The 14,093-nt window shown below is 36.9% G+C and overlaps 2 protein-coding genes across 2 annotated transcripts; one reads left to right on the top strand and one right to left on the bottom strand.

Moving 5' to 3' along the window:
* The first annotated feature begins 650 nt into the window (after window positions 1-650).
* On the top strand, window positions 651-3,085 carry LOC118052687 (endoplasmin homolog). The gene is made up of 7 exons (XM_073407419.1): window positions 651-1,063; window positions 1,145-1,238; window positions 1,323-1,403; window positions 1,501-1,612; window positions 1,696-1,822; window positions 1,883-2,021; window positions 2,538-3,085. The coding sequence occupies exons 1-7, from the start codon at window positions 930-932 to the stop codon at window positions 2,703-2,705; spliced, it is 855 nt and encodes a 284-aa protein (XP_073263520.1). The 5' UTR covers window positions 651-929; the 3' UTR covers window positions 2,706-3,085.
* Window positions 3,086-5,071: 1,986 nt separating this feature from the next.
* LOC118052688 (thaumatin-like protein 1) lies at window positions 5,072-6,831 on the bottom strand. The gene is made up of 3 exons (XM_035063696.2): window positions 6,504-6,831; window positions 5,720-6,392; window positions 5,072-5,468 (listed from the first exon to the last, which is right to left on the bottom strand). The coding sequence occupies exons 1-3, from the start codon at window positions 6,565-6,567 to the stop codon at window positions 5,261-5,263; spliced, it is 945 nt and encodes a 314-aa protein (XP_034919587.1). The 5' UTR covers window positions 6,568-6,831; the 3' UTR covers window positions 5,072-5,260.
* Between the last annotated feature and the right edge of the window lie 7,262 nt (window positions 6,832-14,093).

Here is a 14,093-nt window from a genome sequence, read left to right on the forward strand (position 1 = left end):
CGAGATTCTCGTTGAAAGCTTGTCACGTGATGCCCTGCTCATTTATGCCCTCGCGTCATTAGCTCTGTGGGCCTCTCCTGGAGATCTTTGAATCACCCTTAATTGACAGCACTCTTGTTCTTTCCTTCCTTGGTCGTCCATAAAGTTATCCGCGTTTGAACTGTCATTATCCTGCCAACCAAACATGTATGTCTACGGAGCAAACTAGACTCTCGTGCTTCACTCTCCACGTCGAGTCAAGAATGATACCCACTAACATTCTGCCACGTTCAAACATCCGATTGACACGTCACGCCCCGTCCCATCATCCACCACTGCAATTCTGAGCCAATCCGAGCGGTCAACCACACTCCTTTCTCAATTCATCAAGTGGGTCCGACCTGACAGTTTCTTTCCCCTACGTCAACTAACGACTCAATCACCAATAAATCAAAGCCACGTGTATATACAGATATTTCTAACCTTCATGCTGGCATCACAACCCACAAATTTAGCTTGTGGAAGTCCCGTCCTGCATGACATAACCCACACTGAAATAAATCAACTCACAGATCTCTTAACAGTCGTTAGCTACCGAAAATATCAGGCAAAAAAATAAATCAAAATGAGGAAGTGGACTATACCGTCCGTTTTACTTCTATTATGCCTCCTCTCTCTCTCTCTCTCTCCTGATGACGGTGTCCGAGTGTGTATATGATAATGCGTTAATTCAATTAAAATAGAAAAGGGTTTAATTGAAAAAATATTTTTATTTTTTAAAATTTTTAATATTAATATATTAAAAAATAAAAATATTTCAATTTAATATATAAAAAAAACAATTTAAAAAGCTGATCAAACCTTAAAAACAAACAGTCAAACACTCCCTAATTTTTCACCATTTTCAAATCTCTCCAGATTGATTCAATCCCAGTCACTGATTTCATGTTATGATCTGCGGTTCCACAGGTAAGAAATTACTCGCTAAAGCGAGGATGATTCTGATTTCCTCGGTGACCCTCCCCGAGGAGAAACTTGGCGCCGTTCCAAATGGATTATCAACTGATTCTGACGTCGCTAAGAGGTTCGCGCCCTATCCTTCTCTGTTTTTTTGCCTTCCGTTCTTTCTGAAATAATGTATTTGCCACCGAACTGGTTCAGTCAGGGAATCGGTGTCTCGGCTTATGGATATTATTATCAACTCTCTTTACAGCAACAAAGATATTTTCCTCAGAGAGTTGATTTCCAATGCATCTGATGTGAGCATTCATTAATTTTTTTACTTAATTATATTTTTTTTGCGAAGAATTGGATTTAAAGTTAAAAAATTGTGTGAATTTCAGGCGCTTGATAAATTAAGGTTTCTGTCGCTAACGGATGAAGAGGTTTTGGGTGAAGGAGACAATGCCAAGCTTGAAATTCAGGTTAGTGATTAATTAATTTTTGTAGAATGATTTGGAATTGTTGAAATTGTGATTAATTTGAAGTTTTAATTATGTGTTTTTGTGTGGCAAAATGCAGATTAAGTTGGATAAAGAAAAAAAATTTCTTTCGATTCGCGACAGAGGTATAGGTATGATGAAGGAGGATTTGATCAAGAATTTGGGTACCATAGCCAAGTCAGGAACTTCAGGTATATATGTTGAACAGAAGGTGGAAATGTAAATTTTGGGTGTTTGGGGGTTAAATATGTTAATTGTTGTGTTGTTGATGCAGCATTTGGGGAGAAAATGCAGTCAAGTGATGACCTTAATTTGATTGGACAGTTTGGGGTTGGGTTCTACTCTGTATATCTTGCTGCTGACTATGTTGAAGTCCTTAGCAAGCATAATGAAGACAAGCAGTGAGTGTTCTTGAATGTTGCGGCCGGAAAGATTGGATACATGTTGTTTGAGGATTTCAGGTGTGTGTGGGAATCGAAGGCTGATGGAGCGTTAGCGATATCTGAGGATACCTGGAATGAACCTCTGGGACGTGGAACTGAGATAAGATTGCATATCAGAGACGAAGCTGGAGAGTACTTGGAGGAGAAGAATTTGAAAGTGAGTGTCTTTAATATGCTCGATGGATAATGTTTTAGTTAACCATTTTGTGCTATTTGCCGCGTTTGTTTCTGGTGTCTAGAGGCTAAGCAAATCTTCCAGAATTTCAAAGCTGTAATGGTAGTGGTAGTTAATGACATGAAAATAAATCGTGGAACTTGTCTGATTATTGATTGCAACAAGGAACTGATTACCAAATTCACTAGAATATTTAGCTTCATGTTTAAGAGGTTGGTTTGAATCCTTATGGATTGATTTGGGAAAACTGGACCGTGCATTTTCAATTAAACAGTAACATTTTCAGTATTTTCCCCTGTATTCAAGGAATCGACTAGGTCCGTCATCATCTTCACACTCACCTTCATCTCTAGTTTGCTAATGGGAGCATGTCCTGAATGATTTATGAAAGTCTTTATTGCACATCTCAATTAAAAAATTTCAGTCTATGAGCAATATTTCTGTTTCTTTCATTAATAACTAACGGGTAATTTCTTTCCCCGGGACGATGGTGTGAAGCGAACTGCCCAAGTGATGTACCAAGCAGCACTCATGGAGAGTGGCTTCATGCTCAACGATCCCAAAGATTTTTCCTCTCGTATCTACAGCTCTGTGAAATCTAGCCTAAGCATCAGTCCGGATGCAATCATTGAAGATGAAGATGATGTAGAAGAAGTTGAAACTTAAACAAAAGAAGCCACTTCCAACACTGAAGCTGAACCCACAAGAGATGATGAGGATACAGAACCTTCTGCTGTCAAGGATGAGTTGTAGATTGCCCAAAGAATGTGCCATTTCCATCCTTTTTCAGGCATTCCTTTTTCCTGTAATGCTGTTTATTAGAGAAGCTGAACTGCTTCATGTATTTTTCACAGTCCAACTTTATAGTAGGTCGTAGAGCTAACGTATACACACAGATTTTACCTTTTCAGCACATAGTTATTGATGAGCTGCAAAAATGGAATTTTGGTCCCCTCCTGTTTCATAGTCCGTGCACGGGTACCGGGTCTGAAGTTTTTGGTCGATTAAGGCCCATAAATGAACATCGCAAGAATTTGTTACCTTCAGCTTTTACCTGCAAATTTAATTTACCAGGAAATCTGAATCCGAACTGGCCGTAAGTAAAATTGACTCACAAGAGATAGGGAAAAGGTTTAGACTTGAACAAGGATGTTGGATCCTTTTAGATTCAGTTCTAATTTTGATAGCTTTTAAGCTTCAAATCTTTGAGAGATATTAGACATGGGTGTCTCTCCAAAAACAAGTAATCTCGTGCGTCTAGCTCGAAGCACTGAAGATGCTTGAATGTAGGTCAGAAGGGTATTATCTAATCTTTTGCTAATCAGACACCAAACCTCAATTTTTCCCTTTCTCCTAACCTTTGAGGTAGATCACAAACTCGCCTAAACTATGGTTAAGATTTTCATATAAAGAATTTTTAACATGAGGGTAAAGATTCTTGTGGTAATATTTCAAGTCATTGCAAAATTGTGGGAAAAAAGGCTGGTATTGATCATGAACCCACTTCCAAAAGGGATGATGATTCAAGAGAGTGATCAAAGAAGAAGATTTAATTCTCCTGAAATTACATTTTATACAACTCTCAAGTCTTCAATTATATTTGTCTTCATCGTTAATTATGAAGTCTAGATAATATTCTCGCACCTCATCACTTTGCAAAAGGCCTCAAGTCTTCGTTATGGTTTGTCAGAATAATAATTCCGAATTTTCTGGTGAGGTTCCCTACCATGGCCCTTGAGAAAGTAGATACAAACTTTAATTCCACATTTCTTTCTTTGCCGACGATTACAAGAGGCTCCGAATTCCAGATGATGCCTTCGATGATTTCCCACTGACAGAAAATCTTGATCCGTAATGTGTTCTTGAGAACTAAGAAATTCTAAAGCAGATTGGTTAGTACTAAAGCCGCTAATGCCTCCACAAACCTGGCAGTGGACAAATTGGACCATATGGCCAACTGCACCATCTTTGCAACATATTATTCCTGATCATGGAGGGGCCAAATCCTAAAATTTTCTAGCCATTGGACTTGGATTTGGGACCCTTGTCCTTTCTGATGGATTAAAATGTACGTTCCATTGAAAAAGAGCATATCCTATTTGGCGAAAAAACCTTCAATAGGCTGAACAGGTTTCTTCTTTTCCTAGTGCTTGGGGAGGTCAAAGTTGCACTCATGCAGGTTTCTCTATCCCCACCATTCAAAGCCTATCGAATAGCATAGAGGTCTTCAAGCTAAAGTAAGAGTAACCTATCAAGTGCACGAATTTGAGTTCTTAAGCTTTCCCGAGCCTCTGAACCACAAAAATCCAATTTCACAGGGAAGATCACTATATTTGCATGAAGTTTGTCATTCAAGAAAAACTGTTTATGTTGCTAGCTATCACAGCTCACATCATCTATCTCATCTAGTTTCACGAACAAATTACAAGAATGGAATCATTTCAAGCAGTTTGGGTTGTGGCTGTAATGCATGCATATGGTAATTGATTTGACAGTGCACTAGCCATTCCCTTCAAAGCAAGATGTAAGTGTCTGCCATCTACATCTTATGGCCCAAATCTTAATCTTAGGACAGGTGTTGATGTTCCTTCTACCCACTTCGGAGAAAGCTGAGGGGGCTTTTGGAAACTAGATTATGCACGGCTAACAACTTAACATGCATAAATTTCGAAAGGTCGTCTAATTTTGTTGTTGATCACTTGATTTGTGGTCAGTGTCGACAAAGAAACAAAGGTTAGTCTCATGGATTTAAGGAAATGATAGGTGCATAGCCCTTTTGTAGACAGCATCATTACACTTCTCATATCGTAGCCAAAATCATGAAAAATCTACCAAGCTTGCAATTCCAGCAAAGTGGGCTTCCTTTAGGTGGTTCTCACCAAACATGTTCTCAAGATTCACAGTAAAGCAAACAACTTTCTTTCCAATGCCATCAAAATCAATTAGAATAATGATTTTGCCGATCTCGAAAGTGTCTTCCTTTCTAATTCATTGCTTTAGATCACAAATGGTTCTTACTCTAAAATAAAAGGTGAAAAAAATACAACATATATGTGTGTGTTATTCTTCCTTGCAGAGAAAAAGGAAATATTTATACTTTCTATACATGCAGTCTGGAAAATTGACTTTACAATCTGGATGTTATCAGCCCTTTCTTCCAATGCAAAACAAGTTTCGAGCGACCACTTAAGTTCTATGTCTTTTGTCCAAAATTGAGGCTATTAATGAACCAAAGAGAGGAAAAGACAGGAAATTGTAGAAAGAATCAAGGTAAATTGCCAAACAGAACACGATAGGGCATTTGGCGAGTCGCCACTGAGAAAGTTTGGCAGCCATGAAGTGTCCATTCCTACTGGCCCATCGCCCGATACTGTCTCAGACCCATTTGTTGTGCTTGCTGGTGGAGAATTGCCTCTTGCAGATTTTTGACTGTGGAATGAAAATAAAGAAATAATCAGAATTTAACTCCAAGATTAAAGCTTGAAAACATAATATATAAATAGTGTTTTCCTCTCACAGATCCTCAAAAAATAGAGACTTTTTCCTTTTCAATTTACAGATCATGTGCCAATTAATCTAATGCCTGCCTGCCACGGCAATTTCCTATCCGTATGCCACAAGCTAATATAAAATAGATACAGAATAAAGTGAAAAATAAAACAGGAGCATACAATCCTTACCTTGTTAATGAAGGGCAGAATGTGATAACATAATCTGCTCCTGTACATGTAAATGTGCTAGTTGCATCATCATAAGCGTAGCTATATGATCTCGGACACGCGGCCTTAAACATCTCTGAATAAACCGACGGCTTACATGTGTCCGGTGATCCATACGCGCCGCTGCAACAGTACTCTGGACTCCCAAAGGCTTCACATGCACTCTTACAGGCCTGCCCTGAATCGGCCCGTAACTCAGTTGGGCATTGCTGGTTCATATCTGTTACACACCCGGTCGACAAGCAACTACCTGACCCGCCATTCGGTTCGACGATCATGGGTAGATTGTATCCATCAACTAAACTAACATCGTAAAAATCCAGTACACCTGATCCGACTGTGAATTCTGCTAGAGTGGCTGGTGGGTTTGCATTTTTACCATTGCATTCAATTTGGTTTGAGCTGCAATCACCTGTTAGGCAGGTACCCTGGCCTGTATTTGGGTCAAATGTGCAACCCGTTCTGCCCCAGAACCGACCTGACCAATTTGGAGGTGCCTGGAAGGATCGTGATCCACCTTGTGGAAGTTCAAATCCTGTGCTTTCCAACGGAGTGCTGCCTGCATTGGATAGAATGCCTGGCCACACTGTGTAGCTACATCTGTTTATGAATGTAAATGTAGCCCCTGATAGCCCTGTAACAAATGTGCATGTCCATATTATTTAAAACACATTCTCAAGCTACAAAAATCCAAGGAAAGAAGAAGAAAATCAGAATTAGCATGATCAGTAGTTTTCAAATATACCTTTGCAGATTGTGAGCAAAATGAGAGTGATGTGAACAGCAGAACTGGTGAGGATGCGATCCATTTAGAGAAGTTTAGGTGTAACAAAGGATAAGTGTGAAAAAAAACCTCCCTCTGGTGACTAAAATGCTAAGCTTTCTGTTGATAGGAGGAGGAGGAGGGGGAGGAGGAGGAGGAGTGAAAAGAGGACTTTGGTTGATAGACGACTCTGGGAAAAGATGAACAGAGAAATGATAGGGATTTTCTGCCTATAAAACTATAAGGTTGCAAAGTACTGTTTTGCGTATGAGAGAGATCAGAAATGGGAATGGTGGGAGATAAGAAACTTATGACACTCAGTCCATGCCTCTATTTATAATGGTGGAAGTTGAATAAAATATAATCTTCTGTAAAGACGAAAGGTAAGTTCCCTTGGAGAAATTTCAATAGATAATTTTCTTTAATTGAAATACACTCTTTATTATTAAAAAATTAAAAGAGAAAGAAAGAAAATGAAATGAAATACGTAGTAGCTTATAAATTTCATCTTATATACGCACAAATTTTAACAGAATACATGTCTGAAACTCTTTGAATTGAAATTAATTTATAGGTTTATTCAAATGAAATCATTTTAATTGTCAATAATTAAAATTTATAATATAATTCAATATCTAAAAAATGTATAAAAATAAATTAGAAATCAACCCCTTGATTTATAATTCCAAATAAAAAAATAATAATATTAAAACTAGATACCCATCTATCCTCTTTTTTAGAGACCTTTAAGGAAATAAAAAAAAAGTGATGAAAGTAATATAAAAAACAAAACAAATTGAATTATATCTCTTCCCAATATATGAATTCAATTTATTTATTAATTAAATTTAAATTAAATATTAATTATAATATAATTAAATTACAATACCAAACAAGGTGAAAAGGATTTGGAAAAATATATCCCACAATTTGTAATATTTGATTGAGATCAAATTGATATGCATGGACTCCTACTTTTCATTATTCACTTTATGAAATGTTGTAAAAATTCTGTGGGCTAAAAATTATTTTTCCATTTATTATTTCTTACTTTCTTTCATAAACCTCCTATCTGCCCATCTACCTTGATCGGGAACCGATAACCTAAAGCAAAAGGATTTTCCCATAATGATGAACCATGTATCCCAGGGAGTATTTTTGGATCGCAAAATTTTTAATTTTTTAGAACTATGAACCAAATCAAATTCATTAATCTATTTAAACCAATCAATTCAGTTCGATTTTTTCTTTAAAAAATAGTTATACCTATATTTATTTAATTGATTTTTTGAGATCTTTTTATAACTCGCCTGACTTGTATGAAGTTTTATTTTACAGGAATCTAAGGGTTTTTTTTTTTTAATGTTTTGTTAGCTTTTTTTGTTACGAGCACAAGATTTTTTTGAGCCAGATTTAAATTTAATTAGTTTGGTTTGGTTTAATGTATTTAAGTTGGTTTTTGTTAAATAATATTTATGTTGTCTTATTTATTAAGGGTAGAATAGTACTTTCAGTTTAACCTATATATACTTTATTTGTAATTAGGTTAAGACAATGCATTCATAATATACAGTTTATTCAGAATTCTAGCCTCCTTTTTGTGTTTGATCTCAATTAGTTTAACATGGTATCAGAGCTGGTTTTATGGAACGAAGCTTAATCCCAAATACAGCTTCGCGGATCCAACTTTTTTTGGAGTGATATTTTGTCTTCCGTTTCTGCAAAATTAGGTATTTCGACAGTCTCTGCAATTATTTTGGTATTTCGACAGTTTCTACAATTATTTTGGTATTTCGTCTTCCCTTCAGCTTCTGCAATTTGGTATCTGCGTTCAGTTTTTGCAAATTTGTTTTGTGTTTTGGGAGTAATCGTATAATTTCGAGAAGATATTTGTTTAGTTTCTGCAATTGAGTATTTTGTCTTCCGCTGCTTTTGCATTCTGGTTATTTTGTGATTGTTGATTATGGCTACTGAAAGAGATGATTCGCTTCAGTCTGTGAGTGTGAGGTTGGATGGGAAGAACTATTCATATTGGAGTTATGTAATGAGAAATTTCCTTAAGGGTAAGAAGATGTGGGGGTATGTTAGTGGAACTTATGTGATACCTAAGAATATTGAGGAGGGGGATGCTGGTTTGATAGATACATGGGAAGCAAATAATGCAAAGATCATTACTTGGATCAACAATTCTGTTGAGCATTCAATAGGTACGCAGTTGGCGAAATATGAGACAGCAAAAGAGGTTTGGGATCATCTGCAAAGATTATTCACACAATCAAATTTTGCAAAACAGTATCAATTAGAGAATGACATACGAGCTCTTCATCAGAAGAATATGAGTATTCAAGAGTTTTATTCTGCTATGACAGATCTTTGGGATCAATTGGCTCTTACTGAATCGACAGAATTAAAGGCATGTGGTGCCTATATTGAGCGTAGAGAGCAGCAAAGATTGGTACAGTTTTTAACAGCACTTCGCAGTGATTTCGAAGGACTTAGAGGTTCAATTCTGCATCGTTCTCCACTGCCTTCTGTTGACTCTGTTGTCAGTGAGTTATTGGCTGAAGAAAATACGTTTTCAGTCTTATTCTGAAAAAGGAATTCTTTCTGCTTCAAATCCTTCAGTACTAGCAGTACCTTCTAGGTCATTCTCTAATCATCAGAATAAGTCTCACACAAGGGTTGGCTTCGATGAGTGCAGCTTCTGTAAGCAGAAAGGTCATTGGAAGGCTCAGTGTCCTAAGTTGAGACATCAGAATCAAGCTTGGAAGCCTGGAAATCAGTCACAATCTAATGCTCATAGACCACCTCAGGGTTATAAACCACAACACCACAATACTGCAGCAGTAGCTTCCTCGAGTTCTATTACCGATCCTAATATTTTGGCTGAGCAATTTCAGAAGTTTCTCTCCTTGCAGCCACAAGCAATGTCCGCTTCTTCTTCCATAGGTCAGTTGCCTCATAGTTCCTCAGGTATGTCACATTCTGAATGGGTCTTGGATTCTGGTGCTTCTCATCATATGTCTCCAGATTCCTCATCTTTTACCTCTGTATCCCCTTTATCCTCCATTCCTGTTATGACTGCTGATGGCACTCAAGTGCCCTTAGCAGGTGTTGGTTCTGTTGTCACACATCACATATCTCTCCCTAATGTTTATCTTATTCCACAACTCAAATTGAATCTTGCGTCTGTTGGTCAAATATGTGATTCTGGTGATTATTTAGTCATGTTTTCTGGTTCCTTTTGTTGTATACAGGATCTGCAGTCTCAGAAGCTGATTAGGACAGGCCGTAGGGAGAATGGACTATATATTTTGGATGAGTTAAAAGTGCCAGTTGCTGCTGCTGCCGCTGCTACTACTACAGTTGATTTGTCTTCCTTTCGTTTGAGTATTTCATCTTCTAGTTTTTATTTATGGCATTCCCGTCTAGGTCATGTTTCGTCTTCTCGTTTGAGATTTTTGGCATCCACAGGAGCTTTAGGAAATTTGAAAACTTGTGACATTTCTGATTGTAGTGGATGTAAATTGGCAAAATTTTCCGCCTTACCTTTTAATCGAAGTATTTCTGTTTCTTCTTCACCGTTTGATTTGATTCATTCTGATGTATGGGGACCTTCTCCTGTTGCCACAAAAGGAGGGTCTCAATATTATGTCTCTTTTATTGATGATCATACTCGTTATTGTTGGGTTTATTTAATGAAACATCGTTCTGAATTCTTTGAGATATATGCAGCTTTTCGAGCTCTTATCAAAACTCAATATTCTACTGTGATCAAATGTTTTAGGTGTGATTTAGGTGGGGAATACACTTCTAATAAATTTTGCCAATTGCTTGCCCTAGATGGAACCATCCACCAAACTTCATGTACAGATACTCCTGAGCAAAATGGTGTTGCTGAAAGAAAACATAGGCACATTGTCGAAACTGCTTGTTCTCTCTTGTTGTCTGCTTTTGTTCCTAGTGAGTTTTGGGGAGAAGCTGTTCTTACTGCTGTAAGCTTGATTAATACAATTCCATCTTCTCATAGTTCGGGTCTATCTCCTTTTGAAAAGTTATATGGGTGTGTCCCTGATTATTCCTCATTTAGAGTCTTTGGTTGTACTTGTTTCGTTCTTCGTCCTCATGTAGAACGAAGTAAGCTATCCTCTCGATCCGCTATTTGTGTCTTCTTGGGCTATGGTGAAGGTAAAAAGGGTTATCGTTGTTTTGATCCAATCACTCAGAAACTTTATGTGTCTCGTCATGTTGTCTTCCTTGAGCATATACCTTTCTTTTCTATTCCATCCACTACTCATAACCTGACTAAATCTGATCTTATTAGTATAGATCCATTTTCTGAGGATTCTAGTAATGATAGCTCTCCCCATGTTCGATCAATTTGTACTCATAAACTCTGCAGGTACTGGTACTTTTACTCTCTGGCACACCTGAAGCTCCATTCTCATCTACAGCCCCTCAAGCTTCATCTGAGATTGTGGATCCACCTCCACGTCAGTCCATCCGTATTCGTAAGTCACACAAACTACCAGATTTTGCTTATTCTTGTTATTCTTCATCATTTACTTCCTTTTTAGCCTCTATTCATTGTCTTTGTTGAGCCCTCTTCCTATAAAGAGGCAATTCTTGATCCGCTTTGGCAGCAAGCTATGGATGAGGAAACTTTCTGCATTGCATAAGACAGATACTTGGGATCTGGTTCTTCTACCTCCTGGTAAGAGTGTTGTTGGTTGTCGTTGGGTGTATAAGATCAAGACTAATTCTGATGGGTCTATTGAGCGATATAAAAGCTAGGTTGGTTGCCAAAGGATACTCTCAACAGTATGGTATGGACTATGAGGAGACATTTGCTCCGGTTGCAAAAATGACTACTATTCGTACTCTTATTGCCGTAGCTTCGATTCGTCAATGGCATATTTCTCAACTTGATGTTAAAAATGCCTTCTTGAATGGAGATCTTCAAGAAGAAGTTTATATGGCACCCCCTCCTGGTATTTCACATGACTCTGGATATGTTTGTAAGCTTAAGAAAGCATTATATGGTCTCAAACAAGCACCCCGTGCTTGGTTTGAGAAATTCTCTATTGTTGATCTCGTCACTTGGCTTTGTTTCTAGCAGTCATGATTCTGCTCTTTTTATTAAGTGCACTGATGCAGGTCGTATCATTCTGTCTTTATATGTTGATGACATGATTATTACTGGTGATGACATTGATGGTATTTCAGTTTTGAAGACAGAGTTGGCTAGACGATTTGAGATGAAGGATTTGGGTTATCTTCGATATTTCCTGGGTATTGAGGTAGCGTACTCACCTAGAGGTTACCTTCTTTCTCAGTCGAAATATGTTGCAGATATTCTTGAGCGGGCTAGACTTACTGATAACAAGACTGTGGATACTCCTATTGAGGTTAACGCAAGGTACTCTTCTTCTGATGGTTTTACCTTTGATAGATCCTACTTTATACCGCACTATTGTTGGGAGTTTGGTATATCTCACCATTACTCGTCCAGATATTGCATATGCTGTTTCATGTTGTTTAGTCAGTTTGTTGCTTCTCCTACTACTGTTCATTGGGCAGCTGTTCTTCGTATTTTGCGATATCTTCGGGGTACAGTTTTTCAAAGTCTTTTACTTTCATCCACCTCTTCCTTGGAGTTACGTGCATACTCTGATGCTGATCATGGTAGTGATCCCACAGATCGCAAGTCTGTTACCGGGTTTTTGTATCTTTTTAGGTGATTCTCTTATTTCTTGGAAGAGTAAGAAACAATCTATTGTTTCTCAATCATCCACCGAAGCAGAATATCGTGCCATGGCATCTACTACCAAAGAGATTATTTGGTTACGTTGGTTACTTGCTGATATGGGAAGTTTCCTTTTCCCATCCTACTCCTATGTATTGTGACAACCAGAGTTCTATTCAGATTGCTCACAACTCGGTTTTTCATGAGCGGACTAAGCACATTGAAATCGATTGTCATCTTACTCGTCATCATCTCAAGCATGGAACCATTACTTTGCCCTTTGTTCCTTCTTCATTGCAGATTGCAGATTTCTTTACCAAGGCGCATTCCATATCTCGTTTTTGTTTTCTAGTTGGCAAACTCTCGATGCTTGTAGTTGCCGCATCGTGAGTTTGAGGGGAGATGTTAAATAATATTTATGTTGTCTTATTTATTAAGGGTAGAATAGTACTTTCAGTTTAACCTATATATACTTTATTTGTAATTAGGTTAAGACAATGCATTCATAATATACAGTTTATTCAGAATTCTAGCCTTCTTTTTGTGTTTGATCTCAATTAGGTTAACAGTTTTAACCTTTTTAAACTAGAATTGAACCAAAAAATTTTAAAATTAGTTTTTCTCTGTTTTTTCTTGGTTTAGTTTTTCAATTAATTCTTTTTTCAGTTTATCACTCAGTTTGTTTGTTTTTTTGACCCCTACTGTCCCATTAATTCTCTGAGAGTTTTCTCTTTCGACAGTTTTACGATATTCCAAAGCAACGTTTTACACATTGCAATCTCATGGAATTTTACAATTCAATGCAGGGAATACGTACGTACACACGCAAGGTTAATCAAGATCTTATTCTTCATGAATCGAGATGACTCCTTGAGATTCATTGTAAAATCAATTGATTTTAGAAACAGAAACTAATTCTTGATGTTGAATTGTTCATGTATCTTCAAGAGCATCTGCACATTTTAAATTTGTTTTAATAGCTGATGAATATTGTAGCGATGTATCTTTCACGCATTTTCCTTGATCTTGCCATCCTTTAAAATAGAATTAGATTCTTCGATAAATAAGAATTCTTAATTGAATTTTATGTACCCATTTCCTGCGTATCACGCAATAGGGTTTGTTTCACATTAATGGGGGATAGTTTTTATATATATATATATATATATATATATATATATATAGAGAGAGAGAGAGAGAGAGAGAGAGAGAGAGAGAGAGAGATGGAATGATTTGCATGGATCAAGAATTTGGCTCGTGGACGGCGGAGCAGCGGTATTAGTTTCTATTATACTGAACACCGAAGCTTGCCAATGAGACACGGTCTCCCACCACCATTGGCACAGACAATGAAGATTCGCGTGCTTTGCTGACGAATCAGACTCGGCTTAACTCGAGCTCACCTTAACTGGGGTTAAGCTTTATTTTCATTTATTAGAAAAAAATGATATATTAATTTTATAAATGCATATGAATGATTGGATTATAATACTTTAAAAAAACACTCAATTGTTTTTAAAATTCACTTATAAGTTCCACTAGTCTAACAATCTTTTTTCTTATTATATTTCTTTAATATGTAATATTATTCATAAACTAGCACACCCTATTGACAAAATAATAATTTATTATATATTATATCATTTAATTGGGTATAGACTTTACTTCATACATTAATATTTCACATCTGGGGTCAGGAAAAAATGCAAAAAGAAATTATTTATAAACACATCAATCTAAGGTATAGATGACAAAGATCTTAATTATGTCACTGCGAAAGAGTTGAATTGAAATTAAAATACTTCCAATATCCTTATAGAGTACAA

Source organism: Populus alba, chromosome 2 (genome assembly GCF_005239225.2).
Source record: "Populus alba chromosome 2, ASM523922v2, whole genome shotgun sequence".
NCBI lineage: Eukaryota > Viridiplantae > Streptophyta > Magnoliopsida > Malpighiales > Salicaceae > Populus > Populus alba.

What these genes read in the sequence shown, in the direction of transcription:
- LOC118052688 (XM_035063696.2), bottom strand. Translation starts at nt 6,567, where the DNA reads ATGGATCGCATCCTCACCAGTTCTGCTGTTCACATCACTCTCATTTTG. An exon ending in TTTGCTCACAATCTGCAAAG is followed by an intron (nt 6,393 to 6,503) that starts GTATATTTGAAA and finishes CATTTGTTACAG; the next exon opens with GGCTATCAGGGGCTACATTT. An exon ending in TTCTGCCCTTCATTAACAAG is followed by an intron (nt 5,469 to 5,719) that starts GTAAGGATTGTA and finishes TTCATTCCACAG; the next exon opens with TCAAAAATCTGCAAGAGGCA.
- LOC118052687 (XM_073407419.1), top strand. Translation starts at nt 930, where the DNA reads ATGATCTGCGGTTCCACAGGTAAGAAATTACTCGCTAAAGCGAGGATG. An exon ending in TGATTTCCAATGCATCTGAT is followed by an intron (nt 1,239 to 1,322) that starts GTGAGCATTCAT and finishes TGTGAATTTCAG; the next exon opens with GCGCTTGATAAATTAAGGTT. An exon ending in ATGCCAAGCTTGAAATTCAG is followed by an intron (nt 1,404 to 1,500) that starts GTTAGTGATTAA and finishes GGCAAAATGCAG; the next exon opens with ATTAAGTTGGATAAAGAAAA.